Source organism: Pelophylax lessonae (assembly GCF_965119305.1).
Source record: "Pelophylax lessonae genome assembly, chromosome: 3".
In the NCBI taxonomy this organism is placed as follows: domain Eukaryota; kingdom Metazoa; phylum Chordata; class Amphibia; order Anura; family Ranidae; genus Pelophylax; species Pelophylax lessonae.
In genome coordinates this window covers 594,102,185-594,126,191 of record NC_138770.1, presented here as the reverse complement: position 1 = coordinate 594,126,191, position 24,007 = coordinate 594,102,185, and the positions used below count along the sequence as shown (strand labels likewise).

Below are 24,007 nucleotides of genomic sequence, written 5' to 3'. Positions count from 1 at the left end.
GGGAGGAAAAACGGACATACGGACCGCCCGTGTGAAGGGACCCTAAAAATAGGTAGGTACACTGATTTTTTTTTTAATACAGGGTAGGTAGTAGAAACGGGGGGGCATTTTTAAAAAAAGACAGTGTTAGGCATCATTCAGATGGAGTGGTACATCCACGGAGAGAGGTGTCCTACCAGCACAGAAGCAAGCAACACCTGTGCATTCGCATAGTGGTAAAACACGGCCCTACGAGGGGCATGGATGCAATTGGCCCATGTGAACGAAGCTTTAGGGGTTTCTTTCAGACCCAGGAAAATGGACACCCAGCATCATCTAACCCCTTTTAAGTGAAGTCAGGGCAATGGTGGGGGGAGGGGGGGGGGAGGTGTCCCTGCCCTGACCAGGGTTTGCAGTACCTCCGCCGCACAGATAAGCTCTCATACTTCACTACCTGAGCCCAGATTTTAGGACCACCCAATACAAGGACAAAAGACCCTAGGACCCAATTATCACATGACCAGACACATAACAGATGGAAAATACCTATACTACATATATACTAGCTGGAAAATACATATACTACATATATACTAGATGGAAAATACCTATACTACATATATACTAGATGGGAAATACCTATACTACACATATACTAGATGGAATATACCTATACTACACATATACTAGCTGGAAAATACCTATAATTCATATATACTAGATGGAAAATACCTATACTACATATATACTAGATGGGAAATACCTATACTACACATATACTAGCTGGGAAATACCTATACTACATATATATACTAGCTGGAAAATACCTATACTACATATATACTAGATGGAAAATACCTATACTACACATATACTAGATGGAAAATACCTATACTACACATATACTAGCTGGGAAATACCTATACTACATATATACTAGCTGGAAAATACCTATACTACACATATACTAGATGGAAAATACCTATACTACACATATACTAGCTGGAAAATACCTATACTACACATATACTAGATGGAAAATACCTATACTACATATATACTAGCTGGAAAATACCTATACTACACATATACTAGATGGGAAATACCTATACTACACATATACTAGATGGGAAATACCTATACTACACATATACTAGATGGAAAATACCTATACTACACATATACTAGATGGAAAATACCTATACTACACATATACTAGATGGAAAATACCTATACTACATATATACTAGCTGGAAAATACATATACTACACATATATACTAGATGGAAAATACCTATACTACATATATACTAGATGGGAAATACCTATACTACACATATACTAGCTGGGAAATACCTATACTACATATATACTAGCTGGAAAATACCTATACTACATATATACTAGCTGGAAAATAAATATACTACATATATACTAGATGGAAAATACCTATACTACATATATACTAGATGGAAAATACCTATACTACACATATACTAGCTGGGAAATACCTATACTACATATATACTAGCTGGAAAATACCTATACTACACATATACTAGATGGAAAATACCTATACTACACATATACTAGCTGGAAAATACCTATACTACACATATACTAGATGGAAAATACCTATACTACATATATACTAGCTGGAAAATACCTATACTACACATATACTAGATGGGAAATACCTATACTACACATATACTAGATGGGAAATACCTATACTACACATATACTAGATGGAAAATACCTATACTACACATATACTAGATGGAAAATACCTATACTACACATATACTAGATGGAAAATACCTATACTACATATATACTAGCTGGAAAATACATATACTACACATATATACTAGATGGAAAATACCTATACTACATATATACTAGATGGGAAATACCTATACTACACATATACTAGCTGGGAAATACCTATACTACACATATACTAGCTGGGAAATACCTATACTACACATATACTAGCTGGGAAATACCTATACTACATATATACTAGCTGGAAAATACCTATACTACATATATACTAGCTGGAAAATAAATATACTACATATATACTAGATGGAAAATACCTATACTACATATATACTAGATGGAAAATACCTATACTACACATATACTAGCTGGGAAATACCTATACTACATATATACTAGCTGGAAAATACCTATACTACACATATACTAGATGGAAAATACCTATACTACACATATACTAGCTGGAAAATACCTATACTACACATATACTAGATGGAATATACCTATACTACACATATACTAGCTGGAAAATACCTATAATTCATATATACTAGATGGAAAATACCTATACTACACATATACTAGCTGGAAAATACCTATACTACATATATACTAGCTGGAAAATACCTATACTACACATATACTAGCTGGAAAATACCTATACTACATATATACTAGATGGAAAATACCTATACTACACATATACTAGCTGGAAAATACCTATAATTCATATATACTAGATGGAAAATACCTATACTACACATATACTAGCTGGAAAATACCTACAATTCATATATACTAGCTGGAAAATACCTATACTACACATATACTAGCTGGAAAATACCTATACTACACATATACTAGCTGGAAAATACCTATACTACATATATACTAGATGGAAAATACCTATACTACACATATACTAGATGGAAAATACCTATACTACACATATACTAGCTGGAAAATACCTATACTACATATATACTAGCTGGGAAATACCTATACTACACATATACTAGATGGAAAATACCTATACTACACATATACTAGATGGAATATACCTATACTACATATATACTAGATGGGAAATACCTATACTACATATATACTAGATGGAAAATACCTATACTACATATATACTAGATGGAAAATACCTATACTACACATATACTAGCTGGAAAATACCTATACTACACATATACTAGATGGAAAATACCTATACTACATATATACTAGCTGGAAAATACCTATACTACACATATACTAGATGGGAAATACCTATACTACACATATACTAGATGGGAAATACCTATACTACACATATACTAGATGGAAAATACCTATACTACACATATACTAGATGGAAAATACCTATACTACACATATACTAGATGGAAAATACCTATACTACATATATACTAGCTGGAAAATACATATACTACACATATATACTAGATGGAAAATACCTATACTACATATATACTAGATGGGAAATACCTATACTACACATATACTAGCTGGGAAATACCTATACTACACATATACTAGCTGGGAAATACCTATACTACACATATACTAGCTGGGAAATACCTATACTACATATATACTAGCTGGAAAATACCTATACTACATATATACTAGCTGGAAAATAAATATACTACATATATACTAGATGGAAAATACCTATACTACATATATACTAGATGGAAAATACCTATACTACACATATACTAGCTGGGAAATACCTATACTACATATATACTAGCTGGAAAATACCTATACTACACATATACTAGATGGAAAATACCTATACTACACATATACTAGCTGGAAAATACCTATACTACACATATACTAGATGGAAAATACCTATACTACATATATACTAGCTGGAAAATACCTATACTACACATATACTAGATGGGAAATACCTATACTACACATATACTAGATGGGAAATACCTATACTACACATATACTAGATGGAAAATACCTATACTACACATATACTAGATGGAAAATACCTATACTACACATATACTAGATGGAAAATACCTATACTACATATATACTAGCTGGAAAATACATATACTACACATATATACTAGATGGAAAATACCTATACTACATATATACTAGATGGGAAATACCTATACTACACATATACTAGCTGGGAAATACCTATACTACACATATACTAGCTGGGAAATACCTATACTACACATATACTAGCTGGGAAATACCTATACTACATATATACTAGCTGGAAAATACCTATACTACATATATACTAGCTGGAAAATAAATATACTACATATATACTAGATGGAAAATACCTATACTACATATATACTAGATGGAAAATACCTATACTACACATATACTAGCTGGGAAATACCTATACTACATATATACTAGCTGGAAAATACCTATACTACACATATACTAGATGGAAAATACCTATACTACACATATACTAGCTGGAAAATACCTATACTACACATATACTAGATGGAATATACCTATACTACACATATACTAGCTGGAAAATACCTATAATTCATATATACTAGATGGAAAATACCTATACTACACATATACTAGCTGGAAAATACCTATACTACATATATACTAGCTGGAAAATACCTATACTACACATATACTAGCTGGAAAATACCTATAATTCATATATACTAGATGGAAAATACCTATACTACACATATACTAGCTGGAAAATACCTATACTACATATATACTAGATGGAAAATACCTATACTACACATATACTAGCTGGAAAATACCTATAATTCATATATACTAGATGGAAAATACCTATACTACACATATACTAGCTGGAAAATACCTACAATTCATATATACTAGCTGGAAAATACCTATACTACACATATACTAGCTGGAAAATACCTATACTACACATATACTAGCTGGAAAATACCTATACTACATATATACTAGATGGAAAATACCTATACTACACATATACTAGATGGAAAATACCTATACTACACATATACTAGCTGGAAAATACCTATACTACATATATACTAGCTGGGAAATACCTATACTACACATATACTAGATGGAAAATACCTATACTACACATATACTAGATGGAATATACCTATACTACATATATACTAGATGGGAAATACCTATACTACATATATACTAGATGGAAAATACCTATACTACATATATACTAGATGGGAAATACCTATACTACATATATACTAGCTGGGAAATACCTACTACACATATACTAGATGGAAAATACCTATACTACATATATACTAGATGGAAAATACCTATACTACATATATACTAGATGGAATATACCTATACTACACATATACTAGATGGAATATACCTATACTACATATATACTAGATGGGAAATACCTATACTACATATATACTAGCTGGGAAATACCTATACTACACATATACTAGATGGAAAATACCTATACTACATATATACTAGATGGAAAATACCTATACTACATATATACTAGCTGGGAAATACCTATACTACACATATACTAGATGGAAAATACCTATACTACACATATACTAGCTGGAAAATACCTATACTACACATATACTAGCTGGAAAATACCTATAATTCATATATACTAGATGGAAAATACCTATACTACACATATACTAGCTGGGAAATACCTATACTACACATATACTAGATGGGAAATACCTATACTACACATATACTAGATGGAAAATACCTATACTACATATATACTAGATGGAAAATACCTATACTACATATATACTAGATGGAAAATACCTATACTACATATATACTAGCTGGAAAATACCTATACTACATATATACTAGATGGGAAATACCTATACTACACATATACTAGATGGAAAATACCTATACTACACATATACTAGATGGGAAATACCTATACTACATATATACTAGATGGAAAATACCTATACTACATATATACTAGCTGGAATATACCTATACTACACATATACTAGCTGGAAAATACCTATACTACACATATACTAGATGGAAAATACCTATACTACATATATACTAGATGGAAAATACCTATACTACATATATACTAGATGGAAAATACCTATACTACATATATACTAGCTGGAAAATACCTATACTACATATATACTAGATGGGAAATACCTATACTACACATATACTAGATGGGAAATACCTATACTACACATATACTAGATGGGAAATACCTATACTACACATATACTAGATGGAAAATACCTATACTACACATATACTAGATGGAAAATACCTATACTACACATATACTAGCTGGAAAATACCTATAATTCATATATACTAGATGGAAAATACCTATACTACACATATACTAGCTGGGAAATACCTATACTACACATATACTAGATGGGAAATACCTATACTACACATATACTAGATGGAAAATACCTATACTACATATATACTAGATGGAAAATACCTATACTACATATATACTAGATGGAAAATACCTATACTACATATATACTAGCTGGAAAATACCTATACTACATATATACTAGATGGGAAATACCTATACTACACATATACTAGATGGAAAATACCTATACTACACGTCATATACTAGATGGGAAATACCTATACTACATATATACTAGATGGAAAATACCTATACTACATATATACTAGATGGAAAATACCTATACTACACATATACTAGCTGGAAAATACCTATACTACACATATACTAGATGGAAAATACCTATACTACATATATACTAGATGGAAAATACCTATACTACATATATACTAGATGGAAAATACCTATACTACATATATACTAGATGGAAAATACCTATACTACACATATACTAGCTGGAAAATACCTATACTACACATATACTAGATGGGAAATACCTATACTACATATATACTAGATGGAAAATACCTATACTACACATATACTAGCTGGAAAATACCTATACTACACATATACTAGATGGAAAATACCTATACTACATATATACTAGATGGAAAATACCTATACTACATATATACTAGATGGAAAATACCTATACTACATATATACTAGCTGGAAAATACCTATACTACATATATACTAGATGGGAAATACCTATACTACACATATACTAGATGGGAAATACCTATACTACACATATACTAGATGGGAAATACCTATACTACACATATGTTGTTGCTGAAACGTAGGAAGGAGAGGAGTGGAGCTCAGTCACCCAGAAAAGGAGGAAATCTATAATGTCCACCATGTCATCTCGTTCCATAGGACAGGTTCTCTTGTCATACACACAGGCACTGAGAGACATGGAGGAACTACAGCACTCTCATACTACCGCCACACTTGGCTATTATGGACCACAAGTCCCAGAATTCCCTAAACGTGTGTGTGTGTGTGTGTGTGTGTTTCAGTACACTTTATACATAAAAAGCTTGCAGTCTCACCTCTCCCCGCACCGCTCCCACCAATACCTAGTTATAGGCAGCAGCACCGACCATGTGTTTATCTCCCACAATGCCTCGCTCCACTCTGACCTTTCACCCCCGACTACGGCGGCCGCCTGTGACCACACCTCTTCACTGCGCCTGTCTGCCTGTGTCCTTGTCTGCGGGAGATGACATGTTCTCATTCCTATCACACTGAGACTCAGCCGGCCACCGACCTGTTTGTACTTCTCTCTACATACTATACATACATATGTCACTGATCTCTTCTCTATACATACATACATGTGTTACTGATCTCCTCTTTATACATACATGTGTCACTGATCTCTTCTCTATACATACATACATGTGTTACTGATCTCCTCTTTATACATACATGTGTCACTGATCTCTTCTCTATACATACATACATGTGTTACTGATCTCTTCTCTATACATACATACATGTGTTACTGATCTCCTCTTTATACATACATGTATCACTGATCTCTTCTCTATACATACATACATACATGTGTTACTGATCTCTTCTCTATACATACATACATGTGTCACTGATCTCCTCTTTATACATACATGTATCACTGATCTCCTCTCTATACATACATGTGTCACTGATCTCTTCTCTATACATACATGTGTCACTGATCTCCTCTCTATATACATACATGTGTCACTGATCTCCTCTCTATACATACATGTATCACTGATCTCCTCTCTATACATACATGTATCACTGATCTCTTCTCTATACATACATACATGTGTTACTGATCTCTTCTCTATACATACATACATGTGTTACTGATCTCCTCTTTATACATACATGTATCACTGATCTCCTCTCTATACATACATGTGTCACTGATCTCTTCTCTATACATACATACATGTGTCACTGATCTCTTCTCTATACATACATACATGTGTCACTGATCTCTTCTCTATACATACATGTGTCACTGATCTCCTCTTTATACATACATGTATCACTGATCTCCTCTCTATACATACATGTGTCACTGATCTCTTCTCTATACATACATACATGTGTCACTGATCTCTTCTCTATACATACATACATGTGTCACTGATCTCTTCTCTATACATACATGTGTCACTGATCTCCTCTCTATATACATACATGTGTCACTGATCTCCTCTCTATACATACATGTATCACTGATCTCCTCTCTATACATACATGTATCACTGATCTCTCTATACATACGTGTATCACTGATCTCCTCTCTATACATACATGTGTCACTGATCTCTTCTCTATACATACATGTATCACTGATCTCCTCTCTATACATACATGTATCACTGATCTCCTCTCTATACATACATGTATCACTGATCTCTTCTCTATACATACATGTGTCACTGATCTCTTCTCTATACATACATGTGTCACTGATCTCTTCTCTATACATACATGTGTCACTGATCTCTTCTCTATACATACATGTGTCACTGATCTCCTCTCTATACATACATGTGTCACTGATCTCCTCTCTATATACATACATGTGTCACTGATCTCCTCTCTATACATACATGTGTCACTGATCTCCTCTCTATACATACATGTATCACTGATCTCCTCTCTATACATACATGTATCACTGATCTCTTCTCTATACATACATGTGTCACTGATCTCCTCTCTATACATACATGTGTCACTGATCTCTTCTCTATACATACATGTATCACTGATCTCTTCTCTATACATACATGTGTCACTGATCTCCTCTCTATATACATACATGTGTCACTGATCTCTTCTCTATACATACATGTATCACTGATATCCTCTCTATACATACGTGTATCACTGATCTCTTCTCTATACATACGTGTATCACTGATCTCTTCTCTATACATACGTGTATCACTGATCTCTTCTCTATACATACATGTGTCACTGATCTCTTCTCTATACATACGTGTGTCACTGATCTCTTCTCTATACATACGTGTGTCACTGATCTCACTACACATACATGTGTCACTGATCTCCTCACTAGACATACATGTGTCACTGATCTCTTCTCTATACATAAGTGGGTCACTGATCTCACTACACATACATGTATCACTGATCTCCTCTCTCTACATACATGTGTCACTGATGATCTCTCTATACATACATGCATGTATAACTTCATACATACATCCATACATAGAGTGTTTGACTATTCTTCCAGAAGCGCATTTGTGAGGTCAGGCACTGATGTTGGATGAGAAGGCCTGGCTCGCAGTCTTCGCTCTAATTCATCCCAAAGATGTTCTATCAGGTTGAGGTCAGGAATCTGTGCAGGCCAGTCAAGTTCCTCCACCCCAAACTCACTCATCCATGTCTTTATGGACCTTGCTTTGTGCACTAGTCCAAATCATTTGGTGGAGGGGGAATTATGGTGTGGGGTTGTTTTTCAGGGGTTGGGCTTGGCCCCTTAGTTCCAGTGAAGGGAACTCTTAAGGCGTTAGCATACCAAGACATTTTGTGCAATTTAATGCTCCCAACTTTCTGGGAACAGTTTGGGGATGGCCCCTTCCTGTTCCAACACGACTGCGCACCAGTGCACAAAGCAAGGTCCATAAAGACATGGATGAGGGAGTTTGGGGTGGAGGAACTTGGCTGGCCTGCACAGAGTCCTGACCTCAACCCGATAGAACAACTTTGCGATTATTTAGCAGAGACTGCGAACCAGGCCTTCTCTCCAACATCAGTGCCTGACCTCAAAAATGCGCTAATGGAAGAATAGTCAATCGTTTCCATAGACACACTCCTAAACCTTGTGGGCAGCCTTCCCAGACGAGACCCTATGGGATGCCATTAAAATACATGTGCATGTAAAGGCAGGCGTCCCAATACTTTTGATAATCTAGTATAGATGTATCACTGATTCCTATACATACATGTGTCACCGACCTCCTTTATATATTCTACATACATGTATGACTGAGCTTTTCCTTTAGCTCCATACATCACAAAGCTCTTCCCTATCCCATGCATTATACACACAGGAGTATAGCTCTTTCCTATGTATCAGTGAGTTCTGTACATACATACATACATACATACATACATACATACATACATGTTTTACTAATTTATGGTCTACTGAACATAGTTGGATTGCTGAGCAATTCCTTTCTGTGTGTGTTTCTCTCTCTTTCTCTCTCTCATTATATATATATATAATTTTTTTTCTTCCTAGGGTTTTTTGGAGGGTGGATTATCCCGAATCCCTGTGTGACGGCACATAGTAATACAAGCGGTACAATATGAAGTGTGTGTACACTGTATGATTAGAGGTGACAGAAGAGGAGGAATCCAGCTTTGTCACCCAATTAATCATGGTCCCAGGCACAGTGGTGGGATTCTTACTCTGCAAGCGCTGCTCCCTTCTGCTTTCCCGAGGTGCCCATAGAGGGTTTGGTGCCAGCAGATGGCACCGCTCTGTTCCTAACCTGGTAAAGAGTCACTATATGACCGTGAGAGCGGTGACCACCTCCAGGACAGAGAGCGTCTTCAATGTGTTTGACAGAACTATGAAAAGGAAGCAGAAGAATTGGGCATCATCACTGGATAACACTCAGGAGTATGACTACCTCAAGGAAGAAGTAAGTACCACCTTTCTGACCCGTCTGCAGCTCTCTCTTTTAATTAGAGGTGTAAGCAATTGTTGATCATCTGTGTATATAAAGAGAAAGCCCCGCGCTATGAAATTACAAGGAAAGAAAGAGCTGCAGCCTTCCTAAAATATAGCAAGGCGCTATATCTAGATAATAGATGTATAGGGGTAGGGAAATGGCGCTGCCCAATGGGGTTTAGATATAGTAAGGATGCACTTTAGCGGGTGTCACAGGTGAAATGGATGTATATATATAACCCATCCGCAAAAAAAATAGGCAGTATATTCAAGTATTATATAGAGCTAATCAATGACCACAATACATAAATAAAGTGCTTAGTATAGTGATCTATTCAAATAAAGTGACTATGTGACATAAAGTGCAAACCATGAGGTGATAAAGGTGACTTGTGGGAGGTAAACCTCAATAAATATTTTTATAAAAATACTGATAATAAATAACCGGTAAATGATGGTGTTTTAATACAATAAAACTGGTGGCAATGTGAAAAAATGTATATATAAATGTATAATATAGTAGTGAGTGCAACAGTGTACTACCTAAAGTAGGTGTATACACTGAAAAGATGCAGGGTGAATGGTAAGTGTGAAGGTAGGTATCCAAATGACTCCTAGTATATCAAGCAAGGTGCAGGTTAAAATATGCACTGTGACATCTCCTGGATTTTAAGTGCATAAATCATGAAAATAAAGTTCATAGGTGAAAGTGCTTGATCTTCAGGTGGCAATCCCAAAACTCTTTGTGTACAAAGGAAGGGTGCCCAGGGTAGTTGTTAAAAAGATTGCACTCACCAGAGTGCCTAACCCCACACAGGGGTATTAGACAGGGTATATTAAAGCTGTATACCACAGCGTGGAGGTAAATGCTCCTGTCAGTCCTCTACTTCCATACTTCTCAGTGTTGGGGGGGGGGGGGAACAGTGCTGTTCCTCAATATTCCACTTGCTCCCAGGTTAGGCCCCAGTGGTGATGTGTATAAAATTAACAAGGGGGGGCCATATAGTGTGACACCGTAATATACTTTATTAAAGTTCATAAGATAGAGTACTCACATTTGCATGGTACAGAATCAGCGTAAAACTGTATCCCTATACAGGGAGAAAGCATGCAGGCAGTCGGCCGAATTGAATGTAGTTCGGGAACGCAATGCGTTCAACGACCACTCCGGATCAGGAAGTGACGCAACTACGCTGTACGCGTTTCGTCATAGGCATCCTCAGCAGCGACGCTGTCATGATCGGCTTTGAAAGCTGTGTACTAACAATCAGATTATTGGTCGATCGCTTAAATTGCGGTATTTTTCATTTGATTTTCTGATCGTGTGTACTAGTATTTTCTCATCTGAATTTTCATAGGGTAGCTTCCCTTCCAATCAAATGGTCAGAGGACATTTGCTTTTCTGATCATATGGTCTTAGGCAGGGGCCAGTATACTATCCTTTTAGGATTTAGGACTTTAGAGAGGCCAGACTGTGGCTAGTGGGAGTAGAAAATGTCATGATGGCAGTAACAACACTCAATCCTTGGTATCAGTGAGAGGAATAGTTCCATCGCTGATATCAGTGACAGGAATAGTGTCACATTTTTGGTGTCAGTGGGAGAAATAGTCCCCCATCTTTGGTGTCAGTGGGAGGAATAGTTCCTCAGCATTGGTGTCAGTGGGAGGAATAGTGCCCCATCGTTTGTGTCAGTGGGAGAAATAGTCCCCCATCTTTGGTGTCAGTGGGAGGAATAGTTCCTCAGCATTGGTGTCAGTGGGAGGAATAGTGCCCCATCGTTTGTGTCAGTGGGAGGAATAAAGTCCCACTGTTGGTGTCAGTGGCAGCAATTATGCCCTATTGTTAATTGTCTTTGGTGAAATAGTGCTCCAAGCGCTGAATAAAGGCAAGCAAAGGGCCGCAGTTTGGAGAACACTGGTTTTAGGGTATTGTCTTTTCCAGTTGAATATTCTTTTAGGGTAGCTTCTCTTCTAACTAAATAGTCTTCACTTACAGTATCTCACAAAAGTGAGTACACCCCTCACATTTTTGTAAATATTTTACTGTATCTTTTCATTTGACAACACTGAAGAAATGACACTTGTCGATGTAAAGTAGTGAGTGTACAGCTTGTATAACAGTGTAAATTTGCTGTCCCCTCAAAATAACTCAACACACAGCCATGAATGTCTAAACTTCTGGCAACAAAAGTGAGTACACCCCTAAGTGAAAATGTCCAAATTGGGCCCAATTAGTCATTTTCCCTTCCCAATGTCATGTGAATCATTAGTGTTACAAGGTCTCGGGTGTGAATGGGGAGCAGGTGTGTTAAATTTGGTGTTATCGCTCTAACTTTCTCATACTGATCACTGGAAGTTCAACATGGCACCTCATTGCAAAGGACTCTCTGAAGAGCTGAATAAAAGAATTGTTGCTCTACATAAAGATAGCCTAGGCTATAAGAAGAATGAATATAAAAATATTTCCGCGCTAATAATAATGAATAAAAGGAAATGATAAATATCAGCAGCCAACACAAAATCAACCAACAGTGATTCAAATTGCAATATAACATAAAAGTGTAGCGCTACAAAAAAATGATAACCATAAAACTAATAGTAAATAAGTGTCCAAATGAATGAGTTCCTAATAATCACGATAGTGTATGAAAAAATGTCCAACTGAATTAATCTTCAATAAAAGTGAAGAAGACATAAATCCACAAGTGCAATGGTCCAAAAGAAAAGGGAGGAATTCTTCCCAGGGCACCAGGAGTGTATGAAGGAAAGGGGACACCTCTGTGATGGGATATGATAAGCAGCTTACCAAATTTCCATGGCTGCTCAGATTAGTGAGCTAGCCTCTCCCAGCTGTTAAATCCAAACCACTGAAGGTTGAAAGGTACTTTTTTAGCTCCAAGGAATCGCCACTTGAGATGTAGTAGGATCGGTATGGGATTGGCACTCATCAATAAATATCGTCAATCATACATGAATATGTGAAGAGAGGAGAGAGGCAACACACATAGCGTAATCCCATTTAAAACTTGTAGTCTTGTTTATTTAAAAGTTATACTCACAGTGTATCTTAACAAACAGGCATATCAATAGCGTTATCAGGGATGAGGATGCGGCGTCCCGCAAAACAGTCCCAGATGGTAGGTGATGGAGGCCGGCTAGTTTCAAGGGGCGTGTGGACGTTGCGTCTGGAGTCGCCAACGTTTCGTCTCAATAGACTTCGTCTGGGCGTGACCCCAGACGCAACTAACACGCCTATGTACCCCCGCATCTCCGCTCACTGGTCACGAACTCCCGCCGTTGCACACCGACTAATTGTGTGTATTACGATCGTCAGCCAATCCGCTCTCGGCGGAAGTGACGACCTTCATCCAATCATATGATAGCGGAAGTACGATGTGCAAATGCGATGATCGTCCACCTATCCGCAGTCGGCGGAAGTGACGATCATCCGCCAATCAGATGCCAGCGGAAGTGACGCACCTCCACTCATCATCTAGTGCGCACGTCAGTGGAGGTCACCTGACCAGAAGCGGAGACATAGAGCTGATCGCTCATTACATTACAAATCAAAATACAGTATCTCATATGGACAATCCGTTACAAACATCCAGTATTCCCGTATGATATGAACAGATATGTGTTATGCAAATAGAAAACACCTAAGCATCTTCCGGTGACTAGAAAGGCTCAGATGTTAATATCCACCAGCATAACAATACATGGAATAACGGTCCATTCATTAGTTTAAAAAACGGGACAATTGGATTATTATACACCATTACAACTTAATAAAAGATTAAAAAAGTTTTGGATATGTTTAAGATTGTGCGTATATTTCATCCTGCCCAACAGTATATAAGAAGTGATGACGCCATCTAGTGGCCAAAAAGGTGTAGCATTTAAACACCTATAATATATATGTGAACCACACAAAAAAAACATGAGAAAAAGGAGGAAAATATGTGAAAAATTCAAATATATTTAAAGTGACCTCATGTGCTGAGGATAAAATGTGGTGTATACCAAAAAAATCAATAATAATCATACTAAAAACATATATAGTGTTGAAACTAAAAAGTGAATTTTCTTTGCAAAAAATTCAAGTAACAAAATTTGGACCAATAATAATCATCTCTAAACGTGCTAATAAATCAAATTATGTGCAGCAGGATGTGTATAACAATGAACGTGATACATAGACGCACAACCCTAAAAATCCCACGATAACAAATTTCATACCTCAAAGTCATCATTAAAAAAATATATTAAAAATATGTTAAAATCAACTATTATTGATAAAAGCATTTACATCCCATTCCACATTTAACCCGTAGGGAGTGTAGGTTATTGAAGATTAATTCAGTTGGACATTTTTTCATACACTATCGTGATTATTAGGAACTCATTCATTTGGACACTTATTTACTATTAGTTTTATGGTTATCATTTTTTTGTAGCGCTACACTTTTATGTTATATTGCAATTTGAATCACTGTTGGTTGATTTTGTGTTGGCTGCTGATATTTATCATTTCCTTTTATTCATTATTATTAGCGCGGAAATATTTTTATATTTTTTCTTATATTTTGGTATTTACTAACACCATTTCTGCTGCTTATCATTTATTATCTCCTTTATAATGGCTGTTGATTCAGACATTTTTGAATATAGGAGTAAGTTCGTTTTAGATGTGGGTGACGTATTCGACGGCAGCGGGGTTGTTTCAGATGACCTTGCTGGACGTTTTTTACGTCTAAAAAATCTGATGACTGCAGAAACCCACACTAATTGGGATATCGCATTTCTAGAAAAGTACGTGGTGGACAAGATGGTCCCCCGTAGCCTCAGATGGGAGGTCAACCCCCAAAGCGATGAGCCAGACCTAGATGGCTGGTTCCAATACTTTAATGAGGCAGGAGTCAGATTTATTCAGTTCCTCATCAGTAGAAAGAAATGCAAATTAGTTAAGATCAACGAGGAAATAGAGACCTTAAAAACGTCCCTTGCTGATCTTAAAACTGATGATGAATATAAGAAGAGATCTGAAACTCTTAAAAAACATCTAGAAAAAGAAACGATTGAACAAAAAAACAAAAAGAAAAGAAAATATAATAGGGACTTACAGGATTATAAAAATAATACTGTTTTTAAGTGGCAAACACTAAGAAACCCTGAGGGTTCTGGGAATATTAATTCCCCAGAGGAAGAAATGGAGACACAAACACAGTCCTCCAATTTCTTAGTACCCCCTCCTCTTCCTCCTAGACCACAACAAGGGGGTAGAGGACGGAAGCCTCCCCCAATTAAACAAGGGCCCCAAAAACAAAGAGGGAATAATTCAAATAATTTCCAACAACCTTATAGAAATCCACCCTATAATAGGGGAGGTAATAGCAACTATAGAGGACCTAATGGGGATTTTGCAACTCCTAGAAACCCACCCTATAATAGGGAGGGTAATAGTAATAACAACTACTATAGAGGTTCCAACGTGGACTATATAACACCTAGAAGGTCCGATATTCCCCTCCATAATCGGTTTATTCCGTTAGAAAATGGAGGTTGGGATTCTCCTGCTAATACAGGAGAGAGGATCATTACCCGCCACCCCAATGAAACCCCCAACAATGGGTGGTCTGATAGAAGATCTACCAATGGATATTATCCACTGAGGAATACCCCTCGCTCTAATTATCCTTCCTTTGATTCTCCACGGGAAGATAACTACCAGCAAGGGGATTTTCACAGGGGAGGTGGAAACAAGAGACATATAGATCAAAGAGAGGGACCAGAGGGGGGAGGCGGTCAAGGAAGAAAAAGAAGGAGAGTATAAAAGACTCAGGTATATTCAATTTGTCTAAGGTTCAGTTCTCTGACAATGAAAAAGCCGTCCTCCATCGCGGACTAAAATTTGCACCTCCTAAGGCGCTAAATAAATTTGGCGTCTTTATGGACGTGCAAAAATATGTCAGAAAACTGAACATTCAGAGATACATTATCTCTAACCCTACTCGTACTATAAACAACACTGACCATAGATATGTTCACACATCCCTGGCTAATGCTTCCTTGTTCAACCCCCCTGGAAAAATTGCCCCCTCGGTACAGGTCTTCAAAGACCTAGTCTCTAGAGATATAGAAAAAATTAAAATAAAAAGACCTCCTAATAGGGATGAATTACATATAGGACTTCAAAATCTCTGTAATAATAAAGACATTGTCATCCGCCCCGCTGATAAGGGGGGCGGCATAGTCGTCTTGGATAAAGAGGACTACATATCTGAGATGAATAAGATCTTAGATGACAAAGATACATATAAGGTCCTTGCTTCTAACCCCACCGTGAGATATAAGAAAGAATTACAATCTCTGGTAAATAAAGCTCACGAAGATGGTATTCTAAATAAAAAAGAGAAATTATTTTTAGTTCCCTCAGCTCCTCGTTTGCCTGTAATTTATTTTTTACCCAAGGTACACAAAAACCCCGTTAAGCCCCCAGGACGCCCGATAATCAGTGGGATCGATTCCCTGTGCTCACGGATCGGTAAATATGCGGATGAGTTCTTACAGCCCTTAGTTAAACAAATCCCTTCTTATCTCAAGGACACTACCCATGTCCTCAATATTCTACAAGAAATCTCCTGGAAAGAAGGATATATTATGGCTACAGCTGACGTAACGTCACTGTACACAATAATAGACCATGTACAGGGATTAGAAGCTGTAAGATATTATTTAGATCTTTGGAGCCCCTTACTTCAGGAGCAAAAGAGTTTTATTTTAAACATTATTAAATTTGCTATGTCACATAATCTTTTTTGGTTCAATAACACCTTCTATCTGCAGAATAGGGGAGTCGCGATGGGGGCCAAATTTGCCCCCAGCTTGGCCAACTTGTTTATGGCCAAGTGGGAGGAGGATGTCGTCCTTGCCAGCTGCCCCCCGCAGTTAATCCTGTGGCGGAGATATATTGACGACATCCTCCTCCTATGGGATGGCAGTGCCCTTTCGCTTGATTCCTTTATTTCTGGCTTAAATGATAACAATAGAGGCATCAAATTGGATCATACCAGTAGCTCTACTAATATCACTTTTCTTGATCTAAATTTGGTGGTACAGGGTGATAAAATCATAACCACCACTTATTTCAAGAAAACAGATCGGAACAGCTTCATTCCACGTGACAGCTGTCACCACCAATCATGGCTAAATGCCATTCCAAAAGGTCAGTTTCTGCGTTTACGCAGAAACTGTACCCAACAGGAAGATTTTCTAATACAGGCCAATACCCTTAAGGCTAAATTTATTGAAAAAGGGTATGATGCTAATCAATTAGATGTTACCATCAAAGACATAATTGACGTAGATAGGTCATCCCTTTTGCGTCCAAAGTTGAAGGGAAGTGACAACGAAGGGTTTAAAAACTCGTTTGTCACTTCCTATTCGACTCAACATTTTCTGATTAAGAAAATTATTAAAAAACATTGGCCGGTCTTAAAAAATGACCGAATTCTGGGCCCTCTGCTATCTGAACATCCTAAGATTATTTTTAGGGGTGTGCCCTCCTTGAGACATAAAATAGCCCAAAATGTTATCGAAAGACCCCTCCAACCTACTTTCTTTGGCGATTTTAAAGGTTTTTACCCATGCCATAGATGTAAAATCTGCGCTCTCAATTCCTTCAAGGGAAGGAAAATTGAGAAATTTACGTCCTCTGCAACTGGACGAGAATACAAGATCGATTCTCTTATCACTTGCTCGTCCACTAATGTTGTATACATGCTTCAATGCAAGTGCGGACAACAATATGTGGGCCGCACAACGAGGAAATTGCAGGTTAGGTTGGGAGAACATGCTGGTAATATTAGGAAGGGCTTCCCAGGCCACAGTGTGTCAAAACACTATGACCAGTGTCATCACAATAACCCTAAGAATACATTATTTGTAGGGATAGACAAGTTTTCACCACACTGGAGGGGATCCAACGTTAGACGTGAAATATCAAAAATGGAAACTCGCTGGATCTATATCCTCAAAACCTACACTCCCTACGGGTTAAATGTGGAATGGGATGTAAATGCTTTTATCAATAATAGTTGATTTTAACATATTTTTAATATATTTTTTTAATGATGACTTTGAGGTATGAAATTTGTTATCGTGGGATTTTTAGGGTTGTGCGTCTATGTATCACGTTCATTGTTATACACATCCTGCTGCACATAATTTGATTTATTAGCACGTTTAGAGATGATTATTATTGGTCCAAATTTTGTTACTTGAATTTTTTGCAAAGAAAATTCACTTTTTAGTTTCAACACTATATATGTTTTTAGTATGATTATTATTGATTTTTTTGGTATACACCACATTTTATCCTCAGCACATGAGGTCACTTTAAATATATTTGAATTTTTCACATATTTTCCTCCTTTTTCTCATGTTTTTTTTGTGTGGTTCACATATATATTATAGGTGTTTAAATGCTACACCTTTTTGGCCACTAGATGGCGTCATCACTTCTTATATACTGTTGGGCAGGATGAAATATACGCACAATCTTAAACATATCCAAAACTTTTTTAATCTTTTATTAAGTTGTAATGGTGTATAATAATCCAATTGTCCCGTTTTTTAAACTAATGAATGGACCGTTATTCCATGTATTGTTATGCTGGTGGATATTAACATCTGAGCCTTTCTAGTCACCGGAAGATGCTTAGGTGTTTTCTATTTGCATAACACATATCTGTTCATATCATACGGGAATACTGGATGTTTGTAACGGATTGTCCATATGAGATACTGTATTTTGATTTGTAATGTAATGAGCGATCAGCTCTATGTCTCCGCTTCTGGTCAGGTGACCTCCACTGACGTGCGCACTAGATGATGAGTGGAGGTGCGTCACTTCCGCTGGCATCTGATTGGCGGATGATCGTCACTTCCGCCGACTGCGGATAGGTGGACGATCATCGCATTTGCACATCGTACTTCCGCTATCATATGATTGGATGAAGGTCGTCACTTCCGCCGAGAGCGGATTGGCTGACGATCGTAATACACACAATTAGTCGGTGTGCAACGGCGGGAGTTCGTGACCAGTGAGCGGAGATGCGGGGGTACATAGGCGTGTTAGTTGCGTCTGGGGTCACGCCCAGACGAAGTCTATTGAGACGAAACGTTGGCGACTCCAGACGCAACGTCCACACGCCCCTTGAAACTAGCCGGCCTCCATCACCTACCATCTGGGACTGTTTTGCGGGACGCCGCATCCTCATCCCTGATAACGCTATTGATATGCCTGTTTGTTAAGATACACTGTGAGTATAACTTTTAAATAAACAAGACTACAAGTTTTAAATGGGATTACGCTATGTGTGTTGCCTCTCTCCTCTCTTCACATATTCATGTATGATTGACGATATTTATTGATGAGTGCCAATCCCATACCGATCCTACTACATCTCAAGTGGCGATTCCTTGGAGCTAAAAAAGTACCTTTCAACCTTCAGTGGTTTGGATTTAACAGCTGGGAGAGGCTAGCTCACTAATCTGAGCAGCCATGGAAATTTGGTAAGCTGCTTATCATATCCCATCACAGAGGTGTCCCCTTTCCTTCATACACTCCTGGTGCCCTGGGAAGAATTCCTCCCTTTTCTTTTGGACCATTGCACTTGTGGATTTATGTCTTCTTCACTTTTATTGAAGATTAATTCAGTTGGACATTTTTTCATACACTATCGTGATTATTAGGAACTCATTCATTTGGACACTTATTTACTATTAGTTTTATGGTTATCATTTTTTTGTAGCGCTACACTTTTATGTTATATAAGAAGAATGCCAAGATCCAGAAACTGAGCTGCCGCACAGTGGCCAAGACCATACAGGGGTTTAACAGGACAGGTTCCACTCAGACCAGGCCTCGCCATGGTCAACCAAAACAGTTGAGTGCACATGCTCAGAGTCATATCCAGAGGTTGTCTTTGGGAAATAGATGTATGAGTGCTGCCAGCATTGCTGCAGAGATTGAAGGGGTGGGGGGTCAGCCTGTCAGTGCTCAGACCATACGCCGCACACTGCATCAAATTGGTCTGCATGGCTGTTGTCCCAGAAGGAAGCCTCTTCTAAAGATTATTCACAAGAAGCCCGCAAACAGTTTGCTGAACACAAGCAGACTAAGGACATGGATTACTGGAACCATGTCCTGTGGTTTGATAAGACCAAGATAAACTTATTTGGTTCAGATGGTGTCAAGCGTGTGTGGCGGCAACCAGGTGAGGAGTACAAAGACAAGTGTGTCTTACCTACAGTCAAGCACGGTGATGAGAATGTCATGGTCTGGTGCTGCATAATTGCTGCTGGCATTGGGGAGCTACAGTTCATTGAGGGAACCATTAATGCCAACATGTTCTGTGACATACAGAAGCAGAACATGACCCCCTCCCTTCAGAGACTGGGTATTCCAACATGATAACAACCCCAAACATACCACCAAGATGACCACTGCCTTGCTAAATAAGCTGAGGGTAAAGGTCATGGACTGGCCAAGCATTTCTCCAGACCTAAACCTTATTAAGCATCTGTGGGGCATCCTCAAAAGGAAGGTGGAGGAGCACAAGGTCTCTAACATCCACCAGCTCCGTGATGTCGTCATGGAGGACTGGAAGGACTCCAGTGGCAACCTGTGAAACTGGTGAACTCCATGCCCAAGAGGGTTAAGGCAGTGCTGGGAAATAATGGTGGCCACACAAAATATTAACACTTTGGGCCCAATTTGGATATATTGACTTAGGGGTGTACTCACTTTTGTTGACAGCGGTTTAGACATTAATGGCTGTGTGTTGAGTTATTTTGAGGGGACAGCAAATTTACACTGTTACACAAGCTGGACACTCACTACTTTACATTGTAGCAAAGTGTCATTTCTTCAGTGTTGTCACATGAAAAGATATAATAAAATATTCACAAAAATGGGAGGGGTGTACTCACTATTGTGAGATATTGTATTTTTCCTTCTGATTGAATGTTCTTGGGTATTAGCTATTCCAATTGTATGGTATTTTCTACTGGTTTAATATTCTCAGGGTATTTTCTCATCTGAGTAATGGTAGTTTCTCTTCTGATTGAATGTTTCTTGGGTATTTTTTCTTCTGATGAAAAATCCTTAGGATTTTTCTCTTCTGATCGAATGTGTTTAGGGTAGTTTCTCTTTTGTTCAAATATTGTTATAAATGGTCTTAGGGTATTTTCTCTTCAAGTCCAATTTTATTAGGGTCACAGGCATACCTAGAACCTCTGGGGCCAGGTGCAAGAAGACATGAAGGGCCCCCCTGACCCACAGCTTGGGCCCTTCCCACCAAGCCCAGGGATCTTTCCACTTATATTGAGGCCCTTTACTATGGTCTCGCACATGTTCTGCAGTGGGCCCCCTCCCTGCCGTGTTGTGGCCGCCCCCCACCCACGGTGGCAAACGCAAGGGCCAGTTGCAAGTGTAACCTTTGCGACCCTGGTAGTTTCACCATTGGTGTGAATAGAACTGTAAATGGTGTCGGTCAGCAGAGCAGAGGACAGTGTCAGTATGGCGGTGGACTTTGTCAGTAGGGCAGTGAATGAGTTCGGTAGATTTTTTTTATTAATATTATTTTTTACAATGGGAGTTTTTTTTGATTTTTTTACAATTTTATAGGCGCTCTGTTGGGGGACTTTGATCTAAATAGATGTTTCACCTTTGAGACAGAGAAAGGTGATTGAGGACACAGCCCTCAATCTCCATTTCTGCACATAATGCATTGAAAGGAATAGCTCTGTACAGAGCTTCCCATTCATTCACAAACTGTAGCAGAGGGAACACAATTTACTATGGTTCAGTTACGAATGGACAAAGGGGTGAACGGTACCGATCACTCACTGTGTCCATTTAGAAAAGGAAGGGGCCAGTAAACTACATCTTTACCAGCCCCTTTCCCCCACTCTCCATCCTGAAAGCATCCTCCGCAGCAGCTGGCAGGGTGGGGACCAGGGGAGAACACAGGGGCCTAAGGGCAGCAGTGAAAAAGTTACCTGCGTAGGAGGTCCGGCATATGGGTGTACCTATGCCCTCCATTTTCCTTTTTCCTTTGTCCTGCAGCCAGTAAATGCTTGCGGGAGGGAGAGGAGGAGAAGCAGGCTTTCAGCGGCTGCAGGAGGAAAATGGAGGGCATGGGTTTCTCTATATGCAGCCCTATATATATATATATATATATATATATATATATATAACATTTATTTGTGTCTCTTATTGATTTTTATTTTACTCGTTATAGGTGGGAGCTCGAATTGCTGACCGTGTCTTTGATGTAGCAAGGTGAGCATTAAAGTAGAACTATAACCTCTCATTAAAAAATACGATACTTAAGCATCAGTACATCTAGTTTTCTTTTAGTCCTCACTGATACCTGTAGGTCCTTCCAGTAAATTCCACCTAGTGCAGCTTCCTGTGATGGCGTAACTACAATTCTGCACTGCTCCTGCATTCACAGCAGAGTTGCCATTCTCATGTAGGCTGTGCCTGCACTACAGTAGAATGGGAAGATGCTGTAGGGCAGAGATCCTCAAACTACGGCCCTCCAGCTTTTGCAGAACTACACATCCCATGAGGCATTGTAAAACTCTGACATTCACAGACATGACTAAGCATGATGGGAATTGTAGTTTCTGAACAACTGGAGGGCCAATGTTTTGAAGATCCCTGCTGTAGGGGGTGTGACTATGAACATTGTCACTGCTGATTCACAAGCCTGTAGCTGAATCCCTCCCGCTGTGAGCTGCGATGGGTAGCACCTGAAGAACAGATAAAGAATTTGGCTCAGTCTGGGAGATAAGGGAAGTTTTTTGTTTACTGTTTGAGGCTCGAGCATCACATAGTAACCGGATTTTGTACTGGTTTAGACTTTCAGGCAGAAGCCTATAGCCAATAAAACACACCTAGCACCTGGACTCCTACTCCAGGAGATTACAACCTTTGCAGTTCCATACAGCCATTATCAGTGAGCACAGTTCTCCCTGAATACCTAGCCAGAGTCCTC

The 24,007-nt window shown here is 38.1% G+C and overlaps 2 protein-coding genes across 2 annotated transcripts in view; one reads left to right on the top strand and one right to left on the bottom strand.

The window, feature by feature from the left end:
* ESF1 (ESF1 nucleolar pre-rRNA processing protein homolog) overlaps positions 1-7,359 on the bottom strand; it is a 128,575-nt gene extending 121,216 nt beyond the window's left edge. The window contains exon 1 of the mRNA XM_082252471.1: positions 7,270-7,359. The gene's annotated coding sequence lies outside the window, so the exon portion shown is untranslated. The remainder of the gene's footprint in view (positions 1-7,269) is intronic.
* A 22-nt stretch (positions 7,360-7,381) lies between these two features.
* Positions 7,382-24,007, top strand: part of NDUFAF5 (NADH:ubiquinone oxidoreductase complex assembly factor 5) — a 74,986-nt gene continuing 58,360 nt past the window's right edge. Inside the window, exons 1-3 of the mRNA XM_082252613.1 lie at positions 7,382-7,489; positions 10,503-10,908; positions 23,246-23,286. Coding sequence (XP_082108739.1) covers positions 10,642-10,908; positions 23,246-23,286 — 308 coding nt within the window. The 5' untranslated portion in view covers positions 7,382-7,489; positions 10,503-10,641. The remainder of the gene's footprint in view (positions 7,490-10,502; positions 10,909-23,245; positions 23,287-24,007) is intronic.